Raw genomic sequence first — 26,415 nt, 5'->3', positions numbered from 1 at the left:
CTCCCCACCTACACTCACCTTTACTGGCTCCATCCCCGCCTCTTTGACCTGTCTGTCTCCTCTCCACCTATCTGCTCCTTTATCCATCTTCCATCCGCCTCCCCCTCTCTCTCTATTTATTTCAGAATCCCTTTCCCCTCCCCCACTTCTGAAGAAGGGTCCAGACCCGAAACGTCAGCTTTCCTGCTCCTCTGATGTTGCTTGGCCAGCTGTGTTCATCCAGCTCTACACTTTATAATGTTAAATTCTGTGGCACTTTCTATCTAGTTCCTCAGGACAACATCCTAACCTTAGCTATCGTCATCTGCTTTACCAGAGGTCTCCTGTCATCATAAGGCCTGATGTATCGGCTGTTGGATCATGATTATTTGGTCTTGATCAAATTGATATTTGTGGGAACTTGCTGAATGCAAATTGGCTGCTGTATTTCCTATAGAACAAGAAAGACTCCAGTTCAAAAGCTTTGAGATTTCATGTGCTGGTGAAGGGTGTTATTAAATGTGATTTTTAAAAATATTTGTTCAAGTTATGTTGGCAGCATTTAAGGCCCATCCCTGATTACCCTGGAGAAGATTATGGTGACCTGCCTTCTTAAACCACTGCAGACCTTGGAGTTTAGAGACACCCACAGTGCTATTGGGAAAGGAGTTCTAGCACTTAAAATGAGTGACACTGCGGGAACAGTGATATCGTTCCAACTCAGGATAATATGTGACTTGAAAAGGAACTTGCAGGTGGTGGTGTTGCCATATATGCCCATGCTTCTCTTGCCTTTCCCGGTGGTAGAGGTTGCAGGTTTGGAAGAGTAGCTTTGATGCAGTGCATTTTATTGATGATGTATGCGGCTACCACAATATTTGGTGATGGGAGTGAATGTTGATGGTGATGAAAAGGGTACCAATCAAGTGGGATGCTCTGCCCACTTGTGTTTTTTTGGATCTGCACTCATCCAGACCAGTGGAGAGTATTTCAGTACACCCTTAACTTTGCTTTGTAGATGATGGACAAGCTGTGGGCAATTCAGGAGGTGGGTTACTTGCCACAGAATTCCTAGCCTCAAACCAGCAATTTAAGTCATTGTATTAAGTTAGTCCCGTTCAGTTTCTGGTTAATGGTAACTAGAACGATGTTGGTAGTGGGAGATTCAGCAATGGTTAGATTTTCTCCTGGTGAGGTTAAACTTTGGCAGGCATGAGTGGATGTGACTGTTGTTTGCCACAACAGCCAAAGCTCAGATGTTGTCCTGGTCTTGCTACATGTGAATAGAGACTGTTTCAGTATTTGAGATATCGAAGATGGTGCTGAACATTGTGCAGTCATAACAAATATCCGAATTCTGACCTTACAGTGAGAGAGGGTTATTCATGAAGCAGCTGAAGCTGTTCGAGTTTACAACACTGCCTTGAGAAACACTTCCACTGATGTCTTGGGGCTGAGGTGATTAGCTTCCAATAATGACCTTTGGGTTAGATATGAATCCAACCAGTGAAGTGTTTTCTCTCTGTTTCCCACTGATTCTAGACTTACTGGTGCTCTTTGGTGCCATGAATACGGCCTTCATGTCAAGGGCAAACACTCCCACATCATCTTTGGAGATCAACTATTTTGTCCATCTTTGCAGTAAGGGTGTAATGAGACCAAGAGCCAAGTGGATCTGGCAGAACCCAAACTGAGTGTCAGTGAGCAGGTTATTGCTTTACAAGTGCTGCTTGATCATATTGTTGCTGACCCCTGCCAATAACTTTGCCGATGATCAAGAGTACACTGACAGGGCAATAGTTCACTGGATTGGATTTATTCTGCCTTTTGTGCACAGGAGGTACCTGGGCAATTTTCCACAGTATCTGGTAGTGTTGTAGCTGTAGTAGGACAGCTTGATTGGGAGTGCAGCTAGTTCATGAGAATAAGTTTTCAGTGCTGTTCACTTCAACGAGATGTGGTCTTTTGACTTTGCACAGCAAATACAAATATTGCAAGAAATCACAAATTTACTCAGTCTTCAAGCTTTGCCATGACTTGCAATTTATTTTAATTCTTTGTAAGTAATTTGCATTTTTTTCTTCTGTATTCCTAGTTTCAGTTGTCCCTGCTCTTCAGTATTGTGTCTAATTTAATTAATAAAATTGTTTTTTTTTTGCTGAGTAATGGACTTTGATCACAAGAATTGCCCCTCACCTGTTATTACAGACAAACCCTCATTCTACAATGTCATTAATCAGTAATAACACAGTTTGTTTTCCTCACCTTGGTTAACTGGGCTTTGTGTTACACTCCAGTTTAATTGGGTTCCTACTGAGATGTTTTACAACATGATGCCACATCTGGTAGCTCTATTAGAATTAGTCTGAATTGCTCTTGAGTAGAAAAGTCTGAAGGCTATGCAAGTGTGGTTTTCTGGGCGATTCTCAAGAATTAAAAATTGTTTTAATGTTAGTTCCTCTCGTGCTGGAGAGAGGAAATCTGTTCAACAGCATTTTACTCAGTGTTATTCTTAACCTGGAATATGATTGATTTTAATGGAGGACAACGACAGGATGTACTTCTATTAATGTGAATTTAAATATGTCATACTTTTTTAGAAGAATATATATTTCTATCTGCAGGTTTCTCTCTTTTATTTGCTCCACCTCGTCATGTCACCACGTTGAGTTAGGTTCCATGACACGAGGAGCCCATTGGCATCTTGCCCACGTTTTTATCTTCAAAGACTAAGCATAGACAGTTACATTTATTCTGGAAAGAGAGCACTAAGGCCTAATTTTATTCTATTCTCATTCAATATCCACACAGTCACAGGAGACAGAGGAAGTTCAGGGGCTTCCATTTGGTGTCTTTGAAATCGCGAGAATCGATAAGTTAAAGGACTAGCTTTAACCCTGCGCTGTTCCTGCTTTGAGATCCTGAGCATTCTTTTTCGTTCAGTCATGGGATGCGAGTACTGCTGGCTGGGCCAGCGTTTATTACCCACCCCCAGTTACCCTTGAGGAAGAGGTGGTGAACTGCAGCTAGTTAACACAGATTTTCTTTTTAGGTTATCTCATGCTTTGAGGAGATGTCAGATAACACCTGCATTCTCTTTCCATCAATTTGTTTCTTTTTAAGATGAAATCTTATCAGATTGAAAAAAAATGTGTTCCCTTCAAATAAGGTGTTGCTGTTTATATTTAATATTGCTTAGATTTTTTCTGGATGAACTGGGAGGGTTTCTCTGAAAAAAAGGTTGTTGAAACATCACTCCCAATCTCAAGACAAGTAAAACACAGCCAACATTTTTCACAGTTGCGCAGGCATGCAGCTTTTTTGTAAAAAAAGCCGTAGATTAATAGAAGAGAATCCCTCTAGTGTGGAAACAGGCCCTTCGACTCAGCCCATACTGACTCTCAGAGCATCCCACCCAGACCCATCCCCCTGTAGCCCACCTAATCTACACATCCCTGAACACTGTGGGCAATTTAGCATGGCCAATCCATCCAGCCTGCACATCTTTGTACTGTGGGAGGAAACCAGAGCACCCGGAAGAAACCCATGCAGACGCGGGGAAAACGTGCAAATTCCACACAGACAGTCGCCTGAGGGTAGAATCGAACCCAGGTCCCTGGCACTGTGAGACAGCAGTGCTAACCACTGAGCCACCGTGCCACCAATGAGAAAGCTCATTGGAAGACGAAGGTCCTCAGTCAAGATAACAGCAAGGCTGACCGCAATCAGAGAAAAATAGTGAACAGAAGTGACAAGATTGTCCTTTAAATCTTGTAACTATTACAAGATGGGGAATACCAAAGGAGGGGACGAGTTCCCCAGATTTGACCCCAGGAAATGATGAGTTGCTATGTTTAGATTTGCAAACTGGCTATGCTCGGAGAGGGCTGGATGTGGAAGACACCATATTTGTAGCTTAGGAGGAACAAAAGAGAAAAGCCCAGAGGAGCACTGACTGTGCTGGAAGAGAGCAAAAGCAAAGGAAAAATGTAGATATTATTTAATTGTTTCCATACATGGTCTTCCTTGGTTATGGTTGTGTTCCTTTCATTAATGAGAAGTGTTGGGTGTGAAATTTCATTCTCCTGTATCACACCCTTTTATTCTTTCTATTAGGGGAGCACTAATGTCACCTCTGAGGACTGTATGCAACACGTATACCGATGGCATGAAAATCTCTGCCGAACTTTACTTTCTGCTTACAAAGGACTTCTTTGCTACTTCAGTGCAATCATGAAACAGATCCCAGAACTTCATCAGATTCGACTGGGTAAGAGAGATGCATTTTTAAAATGTAATATTGTTGTTGTCTTCCACCCCACCACTAAAGTGAAGACCCATGCTAAGGTACTGTTTCACTGGTATCAGCTATGCCACACTGTGAGGCAAGGTAGTGTCATGGTTATGTACTGTACTGAGAGAGTATGGGCTTGGATTTCACTCCAGATTCAAGAAATGTAATTCTGGGCCATTTGGAACTACTACAACCTGAGGCCATGATCTCTCACATACCTATTATGTTTTCAGCCCCTGGGGATGGGGATGAGCAAGATTCAGGTCTGCTACCTTCCTAGGCACAGGAGAGGATGAGTGCCGATGAACACTGGTTAGAAGGCCCATTATGGTAATTGCAGACATCAGCCCACATCTCCACATCATTCCTATGCACCTTCATTAATTTATATGCCCCTCCATGCTTCCACATCCACCCCATGTACCATTCATGCCACTCACCCATATTCACTCTGGGTAAATGCCAGGAGCCATGGAAAACAATGGGAAGTCTTTGAAGTTGACAATCAAAAATAAACCCCAAATAATCAAATAAGGATGTCATACAATAAACTGCAATTTGTACTGGTCTGAAAAAGACTTAGAGAAAGTTAAATTCTCTCAATTGGTTATTAAGTTGTAAAATCAAACATCCAGTCATAAACCACACTGAAGGCAAATTATCATCCATTAACCTCTGAAAGCTACCAAGATGGAGAAACAACCTTTTGATTAGTTAAGCACATCAAATAGTATTTGAGATTTAGCCAAGCATTCATGTGAGCCATCTTAACTAGGATTATTTTTTAAGTTACATCTGATGACCTGTTATTCAAAGAATTCTTAGACCTGTTTTTTTTTTTAAAGTTACAGGACTGTAGACATTCAAATCACTTTGGAATCATGCCAGAAAAATTAACTAGCATTGTTCTGTACCATTTTGAATGTAGAGGGGTCATACTTTCACAAATAACAAAAGTATTCTTGCGGCTTAGCATGAGCACAGTGTCAATTATCAACCTCCCTTGCAGGACAAAGCCCAGTGATCAAATCATTGCAGTTAACAAACATCTAACTTAGAAGCCAAAATCTAATAATGACATTTAAAGTTGTCAAAATATTTAACACTTACCTGACAGAATGTTTCCACTAATCAACATGCTTCCAGAGGCTGTCGAAATTCAGATGGCCCAATGAAAATATATGGGACTTGTGGGACAACTTATCCCTTGGCCTGTCAGTAGTAATTTAAGCATCACTGGCTGTGCTTACAAGGTCACAAACTAAACCTCACTCAAACACCTTTCTGCCTAAGGAAAGTTGATTTGGGTATTAGGAGGCAATTCATGTTTTTCATTGCGACTTCATTGTTGACAATTTCCCCTTCCATTCCTATGATATTTTGGAGACAAAGGCTCAGCCTTATAACTTCAAATTAGATGGTAGCTTGACAATTTCAATTCAGTGTTTTAAAATTAAATTTAAAAAATAGTTTCAACAAAATCGTCCATGCAGCTATCAGACTTCAATTAAAATAGAGTTGCTTTACATGACATCCTTTCAGCATATAATTCCAATCCCACACCCAAATGATATTGACTCCTTATTGAACTCTGAATTGGCTACTGCCACCCTCCCCTTCCCAGGGCAATTCAGGTTGGGAAATAAATGCAGTCCTTGCCAATGACTCACTTCTTGAGAGTGTCCAAATGGTATTTCGTAGTGAGAAACATATTTATCTACACTTATTGTCAGAAGTGAGATTTTAAGTCTGCATACCTTTAAGAGGACTTAAGGAGATTTAAGATGATTTTGGAAAGGTCCCGACCCAAAACGTCAGCTTTCCTGCTCCTCTGTTGCTGCCTGGCCTGCTGTGTTCCTCCAGCTTCACGCTGTGTCATCTCTGACTCCAGCATTGGCAGTTCTTACTATCTCTCTTGGCAAATAGACCATATCTTTTTCTTTAAAATATCAAATATGTACTTTATTCATAAATTATCCGTAAGTAAATACAAGTGTAAACAGTTCAGTACCATGCAGAAAATGCATTGGAATTTTGACATTCCTTATTAGACCTTCAGTCCAGTTGCAACAACAAAAGCAATTTATTAAATGAAAGGAATATATTCACATTCCCATTAAGGCCACAATGGGATCTCAAAAGGTAATAAACCCTTGTTGTGCTTTGGCAGAAAGATCTTAGATAGTGGCCTCTCTCCACTGCACCTCAGTGACAGCTGCTCCAAGCTTTAGTACATGCTCTGGCTAAGGCAGTGGGGGAAGAACGTACCCAATATTACCCTCATCTGGATGCCCATCTTTGTACCCAGCTGCATCCAGTTGTGTGTAGACCTTCAGTACAGAAACACCACGTTTCACTATGTTCTACCCATCCCTGGTGTTGCCAAGTAGTTGGACCATTCCATATCACTTGTTCCTCATGGAACAATTTGCAAAGGAAACACCTTTGACCACAAGTCCATGAGGCAGTGTTAGCATGTAATGTCCTGTGAAACAAGGAGAGAGTCGATCCTGTCGAGTGGTTTCCTGAGCAGACTGTCAAAGTCACTTGGCAGAATGCCCCATCCCTGGAACTTGTGGTGCCAACAAGCACCACGTCATTACCTTGGTTGCTAGTGAAAAGACCTTTCATGCATGCCTAGACTCTCTGCACTACTGCACACTGCCCTCAAGATGACTGCGGTGGTGAAGATCCCATCACACATCTCCTTTTTGGAATGTGCCTTTACAAAGAAGGTCAGGCAACAGATGCAGGTATTTTTGTCGAGGTTCATCGAGCAGCTCTGTGATGCAGGGCTGTGTGCTGTATGGGCTTTTCTTTGGGATGCACACTGGTGCCTGGAGGACCATTAACTCAATGAAAGATGCTCTTTAGTCTGCCTGAAACTTGTTGATCTTCCAGTGCAAAAGGTTGACCTCGACCTAGTGTTACAGACTTGCGTATCTCAAAGATGATAAAGTGACCATTGCAGGTTAGTACAGGCTGCCCTAGTGTATGGATGGAAATAGGTTTTCTAACTGCCTAACACTTTTTGACATCTAGTGGCAGAGAAAATTCAGCAATACATTGAGTTAGTGTGGCTGTTTTCAGAGGTCAAGTAATATGTCTTGTAACTTTAAAGTGTCATTATTTGACCTCACTGTTAATGTGCCATTAATGATACATTTTGTTTAGATATGCACACCAAAGAGCTGTTGGGTATGATTTATATCCAATGAGTTTGCTAAACAACAAACTTGCAAAACTAACATAATGCTAGAGCTAAATGCACCACACAGCTCTTCATTCCATAACTTATTCCTCCAGACAAGTTTAAACTTTTGCATGCTGCAAGTTAGAAAGTATGTTTGTTGATTTTAGATGTGAACTACATTGAATGGTACTATTTTGAACTGAGATAGGAGTTTCAGATTACTGTTGCTCCAAAATTTACCTCACAATCTCATTTTCATAAGAAGCGCATTTAAAGATATTGCAGTCACAAGAATGACCAATCTCGGGGAAAACTAAAGACAGCGGCTGCAGAAAATGCACAGAACGTTTTTTGTTATCTGTAAAACAAAAAAAGTTAACATTTTTGGCATGTACCATTCCTCGCACTGTTTCTGTCAAAAAGTCTATATCAATAATATTATTGTGGCTTTTTTCTCTGAAATATTGGTGGGGCTTCTTGTTTGAAGCTAAGAAACTTAAGGTGCTAAGTGGAGAGTACAGGAAACAAATGTGATGGTTAAAGTTGCCTGCTGTTCGCTCTTCATGATTCGGATTCCATCAGTGATTTTTTTTTTGCTCAATACATTATCACACATTGTCCAATAGGTGCTTTGTTATTAAGGGATAGAATTCCCATTGCATATTCTTCTTGCTTGCAGAGGACTGCCTCATCGAAGAAACATTGTGCCAGCTTCGCATTAACTTGCAGGTAGGGATTTTATCACTTATTCTAAAAATGTCCATTTTACATGTGATTAAAATTGAAGTTTGGCAATTGGGAAAAATGGGCAGGAGCAGATTATCCACCCACTACTCTTCATTTAAAATTTCTGCCAAAGTCAAATTTTAATCCCTACTGCGACTTAAATCTAATAGAATCTATAAGCTTGGAATAAATAAAATGATTCACTGATTTATAGAAAGCAGCAGGTACCTTCTATGTGACATATGAAGTGGCAACAGAAATACAAGTTAGGATAATATTTTAAAAACTATTTAGTATAATTATCTGTGACTACAGGTATTCTTCCAAAGAGCTACAGCTGCCCAAACTCCCAATGTGACATTGTCTATTCCACACAGAGTAGAGGAAATGCTGTAAATGCAGAATACACAAAAGAAAGTGAATAGATTAACTCCTAGATGGGCACTGATGCAGGTGTTGTTTCTAATATCTATAAGCAACTTTGATTTAGAAATTCAATATTGACCAATCATATTTGCTGGCAATACTAAGCAAGGAGTAGTAGTTGAATTCGCAGAGTCCGCTCACGAAAAGGAAGATCAGTTGAACCAAAAAATTAACATGTCAGGTAGAACGTTGAAAGATATAGCTGATAATAAATACTGAGTCATCAGTCTTGAATTAAGTTAAAAAGGAGTTAAAACTAAAGGCTTCAGAAGATTGTCACTGGACACGTTCAATTGTCTGAAATAATATTAGAATGCAGAGTTTGAAAAACAGTCAAGTACAAGTTAGTAGAAGTCTGTTTAAAATCACACAGTAGCATTAACAGACCATAACGAGAAGACTTTGTCCAATTTTGGTTACCTTGGTATAAAGGATATACTTGAGACTTGAGGATCTGATAAGAAAAGCCTTTAGACTCAGAGGATTGAGTTATATGGAAATACTGAGAAAGGGCTTTATAGTTTTAAAAGGAGGTAATAGAGAGATAAATACTGCGCAGGTATACTCTCTCCACCACACAAGCCTGATGGGTACCACTGATCTTTTATTCCAACAATATCTTTGTGAAAGATCCTGGTTGGATTTACTGTTTTGTGACTTTCTCCAAACGATATTTTTAACTCTCAGGTTCTCAAACTACAATTTGTGGACCTTAGCGTGTGAGAGGATTTACGAGATTTTTTGATCCCAATTCCTTCGGCTGAACCAAATATGCATCATGAGGACATTCCCTAAGAAATCCAATACTTCTTTTTTACTTATCCTTGATTTGCTAGCAGATTTTCTGTTTGTATATATTGATGATTTTTTTTTTCATCCATTTCTGGTTGGCTGGCATTATTTTTCAGAAATTTAGGTAAGCGATCTCTGGAGAATGCTGCAGTATTTTATTGGTTATTGTTTCTCACTGTGAGATTATGTGCTGTTGGGCGCATGTGTGTATTCCTGCTGCCACAACTGACATATAAAAATACAAAGGAGAGAAACATTTTGTCTTCCTAAACCCAATTATTTCTGGATTCCAAAAGTAATGGATCAATTGATGAAGTAATACAGTCCCCACTGTTCCAATTTTAGAATCACAGAATGTGTAGAAATAGTGAAGAATAAATTGTGCAGGAAAATGTTTCGAGAACAGTTTGAATGGTTTGTCAGGGCTTGCTAACCATTTTCAGCAGCCTCAGAATGATATATTCTCACCAAAATTCTCCAACCATTGTACGTGACAGAGTGTGACACCTACAGGAGTAAAAGGAACTACAGGTACCAAAGAAGTGAGTGAGTTTATGCTGCAGATTATCATGCCTGTCACAGTTTTGTCCTTCTATTTGCTAATTAGTTCAAAGGAAAAGTAGCAAATCTGAACATATATGGAACATGTAAGTCAAGAGTAAGTAAAAGAGTCAGTGAGAAACTGCTGAATATTTAAACAGCAGATGGTGGAATTTGAAATCATTAGAGGTCTGGAATTAAGAGTCTAATGATGCCCATGAATCCATTGCCAATTGTCAGGAAAAATCCAGTTGGTTCACTAATGGCCTTTAGTGAAGGAAACTGCCATCCTTACTTGATCTGGCCTACATATGACTCCAGACCCATATCAATGTAGTTGACTCTTAAATGCTCTCTGGGCCATTGGGGATGGGCAATAAATGCTGGCCTAACCTGTAATGCCCTCATCCCGTGAATGAATAAAAAAAATTAGAAAAGCAGTCATTCCTGAATGCCCAGTTAAACAACTCTTAAACAAGGTACCTCCAACTTTTTGTCCATGATGATTGAAATTTATAGTGTGCAAAATAAAAATTTTAAACAACATTAAACAGAATAAAATGCAAATTTAACATAACAAGTTCTATTATAAAAATGCTACCTTTTAAGAAATACAACATGTTTTAACAGTTCAAGTGTTTCTGAATTCTATTCCTGTTAAAACTTCATCATTTAATATACAAGTTCTCTATTTTATCTTGCTCGTCAAAATAGTGCTATGAATATGAGGTAACATGTCAGTTTACGAAGTGTGACTGTAGGTTTAGGTAAGTTCATTTGGTTGTAAAGTATTTAATATTTTCTTGCAGATGTTCAACAGCGCAGACAAAGTGGCAGAACAGATCAACAGGGACCTGGCCCAGCTCTGTTCCTGTCTTGCAGCACTGTGGAGCCAGTTCCTAGACAGTATGACACTCCAGCCAGATGTTGCAGCTTTCTTAAGCCAAGATCATCACAGTTTAAGGGTAATGTAACAAATATAAAACACATAATATTTTGTTTTGTTCCTTCCGAACGTTACCATGCTGTGATTCAGATTGCTCACTTTCAATATGGGGTTACTAACAATGAAATGTTAAAAGCACAGCATTTAATTGAAATCTGGACAGAGAGGTCTTAACAAGCTCACATTGAAAAATTAATCTTCTGTGTGTGTTTTTAGATGACCAGGACAATAAAATATTTTCAGAGGATCATGCACAGTTTCACCACTTCCTGCAAGAGGTTAAACAAACACAGCCCTGTTGCCTAGATTTGAGTTAATCTATCAAAGTTCTCTCTAACTCCTCTTGAAGTATCAGAAAATCCCAAAGGGGCTGCCAAACCATTTAGCCATTTACCAGAATGATCTTCTCTTACTATCCCTGTGACCACTTGGCTTTCTTAAAAAAAAAAGGTCTACTGCCACCTTAAATGATGGTAAAGAAGCAGTCTTTAGTCCTCCTGTAATAAGGATTGCATTAAAAGATCTTCCGTCTGATGGGAAAGAAACTACTTGGTCAAATGACATCTGGCTGTTTAGTAACTGCAATTCGGAAAGAAAGGAGTTTGCGTAGAGGAATTGTAAACTCAGAGGCCAGGAGGAATGAAACAAATTCAACCATGGCCTACAGATGAATTAAGAGTATGACACAGCCACTCAAGCCTGCTCCATTGCTTAAGAAGATCATTCCTGACCTGCTCACTCTACATTGCTGCCTATCTCAATAACCTTCCATATTAAAAATCTATGTGTCACAAATGTATTCAAAAGCACTGCCTTTTAAGGAGTAAAGGCTCACAATCCTCCATGAGAAAACATTTCTCATCATCTATCTTAAATGGAAGCCTCTATTTTTACAGTGACCCCTCTCGTTGTGGATTCTCCCACAAGAGGAAGCATCCTGTCCAGATCCACCATATCAGGACCCCTCAGGAACTTATATGTTTCAGTCAAGTCATCACTTACTCTTCTCAACTTTAGCAAGTACAAACCTAGCCTGTCCAAACTTTCCTCAGAATACACCCATCCATTTGTCTCATGAAACATCGCTGAAATGCTTCCAACACATTGACATCCTTCCTTAAATAAGGAGACCCTGACTGGTCTCACTAGTGCCCTTTGTAACTGAAGCATAACCTCCTTCCTTTTGTATTCAGGTCCCCTCCCAATAAACAGTAACATTCTATTAGCTTTCTGAATTATTTGCTTTACTGCATACTAATATTTTGTGATTCATGCAGTAAGACACAAGAACCCCTCTGCATTTCGTGGCTCTGCAATCTCTAACCAAGTAGATGGAATGTTTCTTTGTTTTTTTCACAATTTCCCTTATTATATCCCATTTGTCAGATTTTTGCCCACTCGCTCAACCTACCTATAGGCAGCTGTGGAATTTAAATTCAGTTAATGCGGGAGGCAATGGCCTAGTGGTATTGTCACTGGATTGTTAATCCAGAGACCCAAATAATGTTTTGGGGACACTGATTTGAACCTTGCTACAGCAGTTAAAAAAATCTGGAATTAAGTGTCTAGTGATGACCATGAATCCATTGCTGATTGTCAGAAAACCCATCTGGTTCACTAGCGTCCTTTAGGGAAGGAAACTGCCATCCTTACCCAGGCTGGCCTACATGTGATTGCAGACCCATGGAGCAATGTGGTTGACTCTTAATTGCTCCATGGGCAACTAGAGATAAGTATTAAATGCTATCTAGCCAGCGACAGCCTCATCTGGTGAATGAATTAAAATCTGGAATTCAAAACTATTCTCAGTATCTCTGACCATGTTGATTGTCATAAAAATCTATACAGTTTACTTATGAAGAAGATTTGCCATTAACACCTGTTCGGCCAGCACGTTACTCCAGACCCACAGTAATGTAATTGAATCTTACATTTGTTTTGAAATGGCCTAGCAAGCCACTCTGTTGTGTCAAACCACAATGAAGCCTAAAAGAAGGGATGAAATTTAAGGGATTACCTGGCATCAATACCTAAATACCAGAAACATCAATGGCATGCCCTTCCCTGTCGACTTACCAAGTCCTTCTTACTTATACCTTTAGATTGTGAGAGAGCTGACCCACAGAAGAGTCAAGCCAGAGCCCGACGTAGTCAACTTAAGGGCAATGTCCCATCTCTGGCTACGTCCAGTCTTCCAGTTAAGAGTATCACATTGCTGTGGTTAGCAGATTTCCTTCCGTGAAGGATATTAATGAACATATGGGGATTTACGACAATCCAGTATGGTTCCATGGTTGCCATAGGCCAGCTGTTTCTAATTCCAGATTTTCGTTGAATTCAGATTTCCATATCTACCACGGTGGGATTCAAACACATATCCCCAGAATTGTGAGGCAGTCAGATTGCACTTCGGCAAAGTGTCAACCAACTTGTCAGTTGGTGAGGTGGGTAATTCATTTTGTTTGCCATCCTCAATCCCATAAAGTACACCCCATGGTGAATACTTGGAAAGTCATTGTTACTGGAGCAACCCTTTTCCTGGAGAAATTATGCTGTAAATCACCATAGAAAGCAATGAAAGCCTCATTTTGTGGAGATCAGTGATGGACTGTTAGCAATCCAATTGGAAAGATGAGTGAAGATATCCTGAGAAGACTTTACTTGCACCACTTGATTGTTCCTTTTGAATCCTATCTTTTGTTTCTTTTGCAGTATGATCCTTCAACCAAATCCTCAGAGAAATATTACTTTTTTTCAAGGGAACTCTCTTGTATTGCCTGACGCTAACTAAGCTTTGCAACAACATTTATCAGCAAAGTAATGTGATAATGTCATTCATGTTGCAGTAATCCATCTTATTTTTAAATGAAACTTTCCCTTTAAAAATATCAATAAATCATTGGCAAAGGATTTGAAATATCATACATGTCTGCAGGGTGTTTTCCGTTTGTATAATGACAATCATCCTATCCCCTTAATAAGAGTTGAAAGAGCCAACTCTGCCTTTACCTGAGACAGTTTGTCATCTGGACTGGAGCCAGTGTAAAGATACTGAAGAAAATTTACAAAAACCCATGTTACTATCTAACTGGAACAACTCCATGGGCAGCAGGTGAGGGTAGAGTATGGTTTGGCTGTGTTTTTGCTCCAAATAGTTTTACATTTAGAGTACACTTCTGACATTGTAAAACCAGCTTTAAAGGAACGTTATCAGGGAAGATTTGATAAGTAGCAAATGAAGAACTGTTAGGGAAGATGGTCAAAAGCTGGGTGAAGAAGGGAAGTTTTAATAATGGAAAAAGAATAAAGGTGGGCAGATTTAGAGGGGAAATTCTAGAAATTAGGGTTATGGCATTTTAAGGTACCATTGTTGATGGTGGACTGCTTATTTAAGTTGGTCGCTTTAGTGACCAGAGTTAGAGGAACAAAGATATCTCTGAGCTTTGTAGCACTGGTAAAATTATTGTTACTACAACAATGAAGTCTAGATGTCTTTCCTTGACCATGTTGTAGCACTATTTGTCCTGGAAACAGAAAAGCCTATGGTAACTCATCCTCATTTTCACTTGCTAGTCCTATAAAAGTAGTTTCTCCAGCCTAACTGTGCTAATTATGATGAAGTGTTTGACTTGAAATGTTAATTTTCTCAAACTCTTCTGAGCACTGAATTACTGACTTCTCATTTCTAATTCTGAATCACAAATTTGCCATAGCCAATATGTTGTAGGCACTGTTTTCGGTGTCAGTTTGAGGGAAGGCATATGGACCATGCATGTGGGGAGTGAGCTTGAACAATCAAAGCTGTTATTGGGAAATGCTATAGAAACACGAGTAGGCCATTCGATCACTGGAGCCTATTCTGGCATTCATTGACAACAAGGCTGATGTGTATCCTAACTTTAACCACCTGTTATATTAAGGTATCTTAATATACTTGGCAATCAAAAACATCTCAGATTTCAATTATTAATTTACAGTGCATCTACAGTGTTTTGTGAGAGAGAGTTTCTTTCCTTTGTCCTTAACTCTTCCACCATAGGAGTATTTATCTATGTCTGTCTCTTAAACATTCACTCACTTCACCACAGTGACAGCAATGTGCATTATACACAAACAAAAACAGAATTTGCTGGTAAAGCTCAGCAGGTCTGGCAGCATCTGTGAAGAAAAACTCAAGAGTTAACGTTTCGGGTCCAGTCCCTTCCTCAGTTCTGACCCTTCCTCACCGGACCCGAAATGTTAACTGTTGAGTTTTTTCTTCACAGATGCTGCCAGACCTGCTGAGCTTTTCCAGCAACTTCTGTTTTTGTTCCTGATTTATAACATCCACAGTTCTTTTGGGGTTTTTATTATGCATTCTACACAAGTTGCTCTATGCCAATGTTACCTTTAACAGCACCTTCCTAACCCAGGACCTTACCACCTAGAAAAACAAAGACAGCATATTCCTGGGAACATCACCACCTAAATGTTCCCCTCCAAGCCACCCACCTTCCTGATGTGGAACTGTATCGCTGTTCCTTCATTGCCATGGGTAAAAATCCTGGAATGCTCTTCCTAGTTGCACTGACAATATACATGTTCAAGATGACAGCTCAGCCTAACCCGATCTTCTGAAGGGATGGTAAGCAAATACTGACCTTGGCAGCAACATAAACATCCATTGAATAATAAATCTACTCCACCAATTCTGTTTAAAATCTTAAAAATCTCAATTGTCACACTGCAACCTCTATATTTATGGGTTTAGAAATGTAGATTATGTAATTTCTCTCTCTAATCCGTCACTCTGTTTAAGCCGTGCAGCCCTGGTAACCACTTGTGAAATTACTCTGCACCTCTTTGGAGACCAACATAATCTTTCTAAGGTACAATATCCTGAATTGTAGCACAGTTTTCAGTATAATCCAGGCAGACTGTGCCACATCATACCTGTGTCCTGTGCTGTGCACAATTGGAGTGAGCAACGAGGCAATGTGATAGATGCTGAGGAGCTGCTGGGATTAGCATTGTCTTCCAAGGAAGAGAAGGATATTGAGGAGGAGGAGGAAGATTGAAAGATTATATTCCACCTTGGGAGCCTACAACCCAATGGTCTCAATGTGGACTTTACCAGTTTTAAAAACTCCCCACCCCTGGCCTCATCCCATGACCTACCCTCCCTCGCATCCCAGCCTCCTTGACCTGACACAACCTGTCCATCTTCTCTCCCACCTATCAGCCTCTCCCATCCCACTGACCAATCCCCACCACTGCCTACCTGCACTCACCTATCACCATCCCACCTCCCTTCCCCAGCCTCAACCCTCCTCGCTATTTATTTCAGAGCTCCCTTCCCCCTCCCCCATTTCTGAAGAAGGGTCCTGACCTGAAATGTCAATTTTCCTGTTTCTCTGATGCTGCCTGGCCGGCTGTATTCCTCTAGCTCCACACTGTGTTATCTCTGAATTCCAGCATCAGCAGTTCTTGCTATCTCAGATCGAAAGATCTGATTTGAATGCTACAAACCAAGCAGGACCTGATTCACACCTGGTTCCAGTAGATGGCAACTGGGTGCAACAGACAACCTTAGAATGTAAAATTGCATTTGGTCGAGGTTCCAACGTTTGGTTTGTATTATGGGGTTGACCTACAGTCTCTGTTCACTGTTTTTGTTTACTCTTTTTCTGTCTGTAAATGGAAGCTCACATTTGGAGCTGTTTGATTGCTCACCTGTATGTAATGTTCCCCAGTGGACCACAGCCAGATGCAGATTTCCAGTCAGAATTAGGAACAGAGTAACGGTGACTTAGAGAGGGTACTTAGACAGGATGTAGCTAACAACAGGTAAATTGTGTGACCTGGTTGTTAAACAATGACCAGGGTGAGAGAAAAAGCTGTACATGCAAAGAGATGTCAGCCATACCAGATACGTGGGTAGCATTGCTTTGTGCCGCTGTGCCATTATGTTGCTAGTGCGGGGCAATGCCAGATTGCCAAATCTTGTTATGGTACCAAGCAGCTAGGACCAAGTCTTTCAGCAGATATCTGGTGAGTGACAAGTTGATCTGAGAAAGGTGCGTGATAAGATAGGGATAGAATTAGAAATGAAGGACATCGTAGGGGTAGGATAGATAGTTAATGAGATGCATTTTGTAAGATGTGGTGAGAAATCTCACTGGGTCTTATGGCTAGAATCCCTCCAAAAAAATGCAACTTAACTTAGCCAAAAATGTATAAGTTTCTGCACCATGGCATTGTTCTAAAAATCAGAATAGTGAAGCCCAACTTCAACCATTGGATTTTGTTTCATCCTTACCTCCCTCTTTTTACCTGTCCAGGTATTATTTGACATCGCCACTAAGCCAACAGTCAAGCAGTTTGTTTCAGATCTGGCAACCCACTCCTTGTTGCATCCTTCTTTCTCCTTTCCTTTCTTCTTTTCCCTTTCATCTTCATCTTCATCTTTTCAGCGTTGACGGCAAAAGAAAGCGGCATTGGCGGGATCGGGAACGGCCAGTGGTGAAAGCGGGAGCAGGTAGCCCGGACCAGCAGTGGGAGCGCGATCAAGCCCTTGTGACGTGTATGAGCCTAGAATAGGCAGGCGCTTATGGACCCTGGTGTTGAACTGTTAACTGCATTTCTTTGGTTTTCTACCTTTTAGTATTAAGGACTGTTTAACTTTTTAACTTTGTAACCAAGATTTTGTACTTAGGTACTTTTGTACCTGAGATGGTGTCATAATTAGTGACTTGTAAATTTTTCACTGTACTCTTGTGAGTACATGCAATAATAAACCTAATTCGATTTAATTCAGAAGAGATGCTAACTGATCTCTTTTCATTATATGTTGCAACCAAGGTCTGCTTGGAGGGTTTATGAGGATTTGTCACGTGAACCCGAGTTCTGATTCCCTGAATTGACATCTTGCACGTTGTTAGCAATACATTGGTTTAATCAGAAAAGAGGTCTCCATTGTGTGTTTTTGTAACATTTTACGGTATTTTTGGTGTGTGGAAGGTGGGGAGAAAGCACAGTGGTGAAAGGTATGCAAGCACTTATCTAGGATGTAAGAAACATTTTAAATTTAAAAATCCAATGGCTGTTAGTCAAAGCATTGTTCCTCCATTTCTGAGATACTGGTTATAGTAATGTGATGAAAAATTTTCTGCCTGTGGTACCGTCAGTATAAAGGTGGGTACCGTCAGTATAAAGGTGGAGAGAGAAGTGGGATTGGAGTGTTGGTGGGAAGTTTGTGGCGTTATACTAACAGTATCCGAGGGTTAGAAGTCAAATAATGCACAATTTGTTAGTAAGCTCATTGGGTTGATTTTTGATATGGCCGGGTGTAGTTCAACTTGTTCTTGTATGGTCATGTTTCTGAATGTTCCCATGATAAATTGTTCAAAGTATAAACTGATGCTATCAAAATGAGGGAAGGAGCAGCTGGGACCTTAGTGAACAGGACAAACAGATGTGTGTCAGCTTAAGCCATCATCTTGAACAATTGTGAAGTTAATAGTGCAAGGACTGAGGTGAAAGCATACATTTAAGTGGACAAATTCAATATTAAATCAGGTACACAAAGGGAAGTGAACAGAAGGGAAAGGAAGACAGGTTTTTGTTTAAATTAATTCATGGGATGTAGGTGTCGCTGGCTGGACCAGCATTTATTACCTGTCCCTCATTGCTCAGAGAGTAGTTAAGAGTCACATGTAGGCCAGACCAGGTAAGGATGGCAGATATCCTTCCCTAAAGGATGTTAGTGAACGAAATGAGTTTTTCCTGACAATTGGCAATGGTTTAATGGTCATCATTAAACTCTTATTTCCAGATTATTATTAAATTCAAATTCCATCTTCTGCCATGGCAGGATTTGAACCCAGGTCCTCAGGACATTACCTGGGTCTCTGAATTAATAGTCTAACAATGAGAAAGAAAAAAGGCAAAGAATAGTAAAACAAAACATTTTTTCAAAAGTTAATAACAATTTAACAAGTTAATAACAAGGAATTAAATTGCACATTTATGATAGTTAAAAATATTGCCAGAGAGAAAAATTGGCAGTGATTAACACTTAACATGTCAGTAACAGGGTACAACTTGATTTAACATTGTGTGATGAGTTCATTTATTGCATGAGAATGACAACCAATGCCAGGCCATGCATTTTGATAAGGATACCAATAAGCCATTTTCATAAAGCTGATAACAAAGCAACTTCTGGCTTTTGTAACTGAACTATTGTTGATCTGACTCTGTACTTAAATAGCAGTAAGTGCCATTAGGCTTATTGTTATTTTGACAGGGAAGACCTGCTAAGTAATTACTGTTTCCACAGGTTGAATTGTGAAATGCAAATTGTACTCTGCTTCAGCGACTGTTTTTGTGAAGCTTTTTATTGGTGAAGTGATGCAGCTGAATCAGAGAAGCAATATTTGATCCTGAGGAATCAAATAAGACACTGTAAAAATAGAAACAATAATTTAGAAAATTGAGATGAAATGGACTCGTATCTGTTTCTGTACAGGTAAGAAGATTCTCAGAGGCTTTTTTCTTCATGGAGCACCAGAAGCAGATGGCACTTACGTTCCAGGAATATGTGTAAGTCTTTCTATTGTAGGATTGAGTTTATTTAAAGTTTCAGACATGTGATACTCGGCATAAAGGCATAAGCAAAAATAAATGCCGTGAGTTTGGTAAGGTATGGTGAAAAAACCCCCTCAGCTTTCCATGTAACTCACCAAGACCCCCATTTAATCAAAAAACCGTAATATTCAACCTGTAAACTCTTCCTCAACAGATGCTGCCAGACCTGCTGTGTTTCTTTAGCACTTTTTAAAAATTTCAGATACCCAGCATCTATGGTATTTTGCTTTTATTTTGGTGAATGAGATGCTGCCTTGCTTTCCTTCATACTCTTGAATTTTTCAGGTTTTGAACACATTGATTCTGCCGACCTCAAGGGCTTTTTCAGTTAATTTTGTTTTTCCCGTAACTCCACAAATCTACAAAACACAATTTGGAAATAAATCACAACTTAGTGGAATATTGAAACCCAAGAACCAGAGCTCAAGAGACAAAGGAAGGATGTAAAAACAAGAGGAAGTTGGAGAGCCAGGGAGACACAGAGAGGACATTCCCAGGATTTGCCAACTAAATGAAGGGTCTTCAAAGACAATTAAGGGAATTACGCAAAAAATTGGATTCAAAGGAATAGTTACTTTGAGTGATCAATCAAAGAGACATAAAAAGGTAATAGAATGGAAGAGGTCAAAATCTTGCTCCTAGTGTCTGTAGGGGACATCAGTCACTGAGAGACAGCATATCAATAAAAAAGACAATTACTCCCTGCATTAATTAGGTTCCATTTGAGTTCTTTCCCCATTCCTTTCCTCTAAATTGTTAACATATCACTTGTATTTCTCCCTTTCACCGTAATGAAAGATGTGACTGGATCAAAGTTTTCAATTAGGTCACCCAGAAATATACTTTGGAAGAGAAAGAGGGGGAAGAGAAATTGCAACATAGAATAGATAGTGTAATCACTCTGCACTAAAGATTTAAATGCATTATGGTACTGGATTTGCTGAACCTACGTTAGAGATGATATTTGATTGATGTCATTTCCACTATATTTTGACAAATGGCACAGAGTGTTCTCTTTCAATTAGCCAAAAGCAAAATTTGATTTTTTTTCTTCTTATCTCCGGGGAAGACAATGCAACTTTAAATTATATAAGATAACTGAAAGCAATTTTTGCAATAAAAATTGTTATTAATAATCCCATCAAGATATACTTCTTAATGACTGTGTTCTGGTGCAGTGAAAAGCACTGGTCATTATCCCTTTTTATTGTGTTTTTTTTAAAATATTGGGATTAAATCCTTTTCGGAGAAGAATCTTTTGATGTGTTTTATTTTAAGACAATCTTGTTAATATCATTAAAACAACTGATCTCCATCGGTTATTGCCTGAGGTACTCCACTTGGTATCAGGTCAGTTGGGCTGCAGAAACAAAATAATTCTGGGTTTCCATGCTCGAATTATAGCCCGTGCATCCTGCTGCAAAATCTTTGGGTTAGATTTTAACTTCTAGGCAAAGAAAGAAGGTGATGTGCAAGAAAGAAGGTGAGATACCTAATAACTCCATGTAGGTGCTCCTAGAACATAGAACACAGAACACTACAGCACAGTACAGGCCCTTCGGCCCACAATGTTGTGCCGAACTTTTACCCTAAACCTCAGGTCTATCTAACCTCCACCCCTACCTTATACTATCATCCATATGCCTATCTAATAGCCGATTAAATGCCCCTAATATGGCCAACTCCACTACCCTTTCCGGTAATGCATTCCAAGCCCCTACCACTCTCTGAGTAAAGAACCTACCTCTGATGTCTCCCCTGTATCTACCTCCACTCACTTTAAAACTATGCCCCCTTGTAATAGCTACCTCCACCCGAGGAAAAAGTCTCTGGCTATCCACTGTATCTATACCTCTGATCATTTTGTACATCTCTATCAAGTCACCTCTCATCCTTCATCATTCTAAAGAGAAAAGCTCTAGGTCTCTCAACCTTTCCTCGTAAGACCTTCCCTCCATTCCAGGCAACATCCTGGTAAATCTCCTCTGCACCTTTTCTAACGCTTCCACATCTTTCCTGCAATGAGGCGACCAGAACTGGACACAATACTCCAGATGTGGCCGAACCAGGCTCTTGTATAGCTGGAGCATAACTTCACGGGTCTTGAACTCAATCCTTCTATTAATGAAAGCTAACACACCATACGCTTTCTTAACAACTCTATCCACCTGGGTGGCAGCTTTCAGGGAACTATGGACATGAACCCCAAGATCCCTCTGTTCCTCCAAACTGCCAAGAATCTTTCCATTAACCCTGTATTCTGCTTTCAACTTTGCCCTTCCAAAATGAATCACCTCACACTTTTCAGGGTTAAACTCCATCTGCCACTTCTCAGCCCAGTTCTGCATCCTATCAATGTCCCTTTGTAACCTAGAACAGCTTTCCGCACTGTCCACAACGTGACCCACCATCGTATCGTCCGCGAACTTACTAATCCACCCTTCCACTCCTTCATCCAAATCATTTACAAAAATCACAAATAGAAGAGGACCGAGAACAGATCCTTGTGGTACACCACTCGTAACTGAGCACCATGTTGAATATATTCCGTCCACTACCACCTTTTGTCTTCTAAGGGTCAGCCAATTCTGAATCCAATCTGCCACATTTCCCCCTATCCCATGCCTCCTTACTTTCTGCAAGAGCCTTATCAAATGCCTTACTTAAATCCATGTATACCACATCACTCTCTACCTTCATCCACTTGTTTGGTCACCTCTTCAAAGAATTCAATAAGGTTTGTGAGGCATGATCTACTCCTCACAAATCCATGCTGACTATCAGGAATCAAACTGTGCCTATCCAAGTGATCATAAATCCTATCTCTCAGAGCCCTTTCCAATAATTTGCCCACCACTGAAGTAAGATTAACTGGCCTGTAATTTCCGGGGTTATCCCTATTCCCTTTTTTGAACAAGGGAATGACTTTTGTCACCCACCAAGCTTCCAGCACTAGACCCGTGGACAGTGAGGATGAAAAGATCATCGCCAAAGGCCCTGCGATCTCTTCCCTCGCTTCCCATAGAATCCTTGGATAAATCCCATCAGGCCCAGGGGATTTATCTATCTTCAAGTTCCTCAAAATTCCTAGTACATCTTCCTTACTAACATCCACCTCCTCTAGCCGACCAGCCTGTTTCACACTGTCCTCCTAGAAACTACTGTGCCCCAGGCACTGAAAAGCAGTGCTCAGATATCTGTTCAGGTCCTGGAAACCATGCAGCAACCAGGTTAAGAGGCAGGCAGGGGCCCTTGGAGTAGGCCATTGTCTGGGGAACGCAGAGGAGAGGTTTAGATTAGAAGCCTCAGAGATGCTGAAAAGGACAATGGAGGATAAGGTTGGAAACCTGGATGAACAACTGGGGAAGAAATCGACCCCTCACAATGCAGGGAGTTCAGTTGTGGGTGAGATTATTGGAAAGGTGGAGTGGTGGTGAGCGATGGGAAGAATCAGTTTCAGACGGTTATAGATTGGAGGAGTTTTGGGGCTGACCAGGTTACCTGGAGGGGAAGAAAATGGAAGAGTAAAATTGTTTGTGTTATTGCATGCAAAAACCACTGATTCATGGGGTGTTAAAATTCTACCCTCCTGAGTTTGTGTAAATTCATCTCAGGAGAGGAGAGAACACTCACAGTTTAGGTGCATTTATTAATAATAGGTACTAGAAGGTACCATGAATTCTGATGTAACTCCACTCAAGCATAAGGCAGCATCTTCAATCGAAATCCATGCAGTCCTCAGTACCACTGCATCTCTCTGAGGTGGAAAATGGTACTGGTTTTTTGACAGAAAACTAGGAAAACGTATCAAGATTGAATAATCTTGGATAATGTCGGCTGCAAAAGTTCGACTGGATTATGGAATTGGTTAAATTCATTGCCTGGCTGAAGAATGTAACATTGGAGTCTTTACTTTGAGACTGGGATAAAAAAGTAAGGCAAGAAAAGATTAACATAAATCCTTTAATCATTTTCCAGCTGGTTATGGTTGCCGACAGGAAATGTGCTGTTTTAGCAATAGGGCTATTTTATGTTGCTGTTGATAGCTGAAATATTGGTGCATTACAGTGCTTTATTGCTTTATACATTGCTTTATATAATCCAATAAAATGACCATCTCTAGCTGCAATGAGAAGTGAATTTAAATATATTTCTCCTTGGTCCTTGTCCCCAGTTAATTGAAGGGTTCGGATTCTTTACGTTGCAATTGTTATCCTCTGAAAAAATGGAAAAATGACAAAACAGTCTGAAATAACTCCACGGAGGCCAGTATCCCGTCACTGGGTCATCCTTTACTTAGACATGCATAGTACATGACACTGATCAGGCCAGCTCTTAGAGTGAGCAGAACCCCTGACACTCCTGTTTATATCTGTCAGCCAGGGCTTCCTGATTGGACCAGGTTGACAGCCCCAATCAGGGAACCCATATGCTGTGAGGTCCACCCGGCTAACCTCATTCCAATCACCACACATTCGGTTGCCCTACATAAACTTTTAGCTCTCAACAAAGCATTACGCTTAAAGAGTTGTTTGTTTCTGGGTAAGAAGGAGCCGGTATAAGCATTAAGTCCACTTCTAAGCAACTTTCTCATTAAATCATGTAAAGATTGATTAACAAAGTCAGTGATGACTAGCACTGATTCTACATGAGAGGCAGAAACCCAGATACACCTGAAAGAAGAAATATTCTTTTTCAAAAAGAAATAATGTAAGTGTATGCGTGATATAAAGCACCTATCACAAGTTCACTGTTGCCAAAAAAAAAGTCAAAAGATTTCTTATTTGATCCTGTAGGCACTGCTGCAATATGGGAAGAACTAATCTGTGCACAGAGAGGTCCCAGGCATTCTTACTGATGTTGGTCAGAGGATAATGATTGACATGAGATTAAATTCTCTACTGATGTTTGAATTGTGCTACAGGATATTTTACATCAATCTGATAGAAAAGATGGGCAGCTTGAACTCTCATCCAAAAACCACACCTCAGGTAGTGCAGCATTCCTTCAGTGTTACTTTGAAGAGTTATACTGGATTATGTACTCAAATTGGGCTTGAACTCAGAAGTACAGCTACTATTATTGAATCAAGGAGAATGGATTAGGCCAGCCTTTTAATGCTCTCTTTATTGAAACAGTGAACATTAGAAAATGTGTCGATCATTCATTGGAATGGAGTTAGAGTATTTAACACCAGAATCCTGCACTACCATACAGTGATACCATGATTGATGTATGACCTAGCTTCATAAAGCAACTTTAGCCTTTACTCTGCACAATTGCCAGGTACAAACAATTTTAAACAGGAAAAGTGCCCCTTGACATTCAATGGCATTATCATTTCTGAATCCCCCCCTTATCAACTTCTTGGGAGTTATTCTTGACCAGAAATGGAACTGAACTAGCCATACAAATACTGTGGCTACAAGAGCAGGTCAAAAGGTCAGCCATGAGTAAGTAACTTGTCTTATGTTTTCTCAAAGTCTGTCCACCGTCTACAAGGCACAAGTCAGGAGTGTGATGGAATACTTTCCAGTTATCTGGATAAGTGCAACTCCACCGACACTTAGCAGCTTGTCCAAGACAAAGCAGCCTGCTTGTTTGGCACCCCATCTACCATCCTCCATATTCACTCTATTCACCACCGACACTAGGTAACAACAACATGTACTATATACAGTAAATTCCCAACACTTCTTTGACAACATCTTCCAAAGGCACTACTTCTACCGTTTAGAAGAGCAAGGCCAGCCAGTACATGGGAACATCACCATCAACAACTTCTCCTCCAAGCCGCACATCGTCCTAATTTGGAATTATATTGCCGTCACTTCACTATCAGTCAGGGTCCTGGAACTCCTTTCCTAATATCTCTGTGGGTGCCCCTACACCTCAAGAACTGCAGCAGGTTAAGAAGAGAACTCACCAATACCTTCTCCAGGGAAATCAGTGATGGGCAGTATACAAGTTGATCTTGCCAATGGTGCCCACATCCCATGAACGATTTTTTAAAAAGACAATCTCTGACACTAACAGAAATCTATCGATCCAGATTTGACAGCAACTGATATTTATGTACAGCATTTATTGTAATAAAGTATCTTTTGGGAGTGTTGTAAAGTCCAGTAGTCAAAAGCAGGGAAAGGAACTGAAACAGTACGGACTGAGCCTGGAATTGTGAGCCATTCTGGCTGATGAGAAGAGAACCTGTTAAAGCTTCCTTCCATCTAATAAATCTGGTGGTGAATGTTCTAACCAGTTTTCGGTCATCTCTCTTCAAGCCTCTATCCCTTGAGTTAAATAGAATAGCGATGAGAATCTACGGGGAATGACAAGACTGAAATTGAGTAATGGTTTTATTGGTAATTTGACACGAGAGGTGGAGGTGAGGTGCAGTGGAGCAGATCAGAAGTGGGAGAAAAGGTGCGCTGAACAATGTGTCTAGGATCCAAGGGCACGGCCTCAGAGCGAAGGGATGACGCTTTAGAACTGAGATGAGAAGGAATTTCTTCCACCCAGAGGGTGGTGAATCTGTGGAACTCATTGCCCAGAGGGCTGTGGAGGCCAAGTCACTGAGTGTATCTAAAATAGAGATTGATAGGTTCTTGATTGGTAAGGGGATTAAGGGTTATGGGGAGAGGGCATGAGATGTGTTTGAGAAACATATCAGCCATGATCAAATTGCAGAGCAGACTCTTTGTGTCAAATAGCCTAATTCTGTTCCTGTGGCTTGCGATCTTATGGGCCAAAGGCTAACCATTTGGAACTTGACTGGGCAGTTCTAAGTGAAATGGAGTTGGACAGGAGGAAATAAGGTTGAGACGGGAAAGGAGATTTCAAATTAATAATTAGCTCAGCTTTACCTGTCTTTTGTGCAAGAATGTTCATTAA

The 26,415-nt window shown here is 40.3% G+C and overlaps 1 protein-coding gene across 3 annotated transcripts in view; it reads left to right on the top strand.

The window, feature by feature from the left end:
- Nucleotides 1-26,415, top strand: part of fam135b (family with sequence similarity 135 member B) — a 350,061-nt gene that overhangs the window by 244,797 nt on the left and 78,849 nt on the right. For all 3 annotated transcript variants that reach the window (XM_048596063.1, XM_048596062.1, XM_048596064.1), the window contains 4 exons: nt 4,096-4,249; nt 8,146-8,195; nt 10,760-10,915; nt 19,406-19,479. In XM_048596063.1, the coding sequence (XP_048452020.1) occupies nt 4,096-4,249; nt 8,146-8,195; nt 10,760-10,915; nt 19,406-19,479 (434 nt within the window). The remainder of the gene's footprint in view (nt 1-4,095; nt 4,250-8,145; nt 8,196-10,759; nt 10,916-19,405; nt 19,480-26,415) is intronic.

This window comes from Rhincodon typus, chromosome 4 (assembly GCF_021869965.1).
Source record: "Rhincodon typus isolate 14 chromosome 4, sRhiTyp1.1, whole genome shotgun sequence".
Classification (NCBI taxonomy): domain Eukaryota; kingdom Metazoa; phylum Chordata; class Chondrichthyes; order Orectolobiformes; family Rhincodontidae; genus Rhincodon; species Rhincodon typus.
Note: the sequence above shows the minus strand (reverse complement) of the source record. Positions and strands in the feature narration are given on the sequence as shown.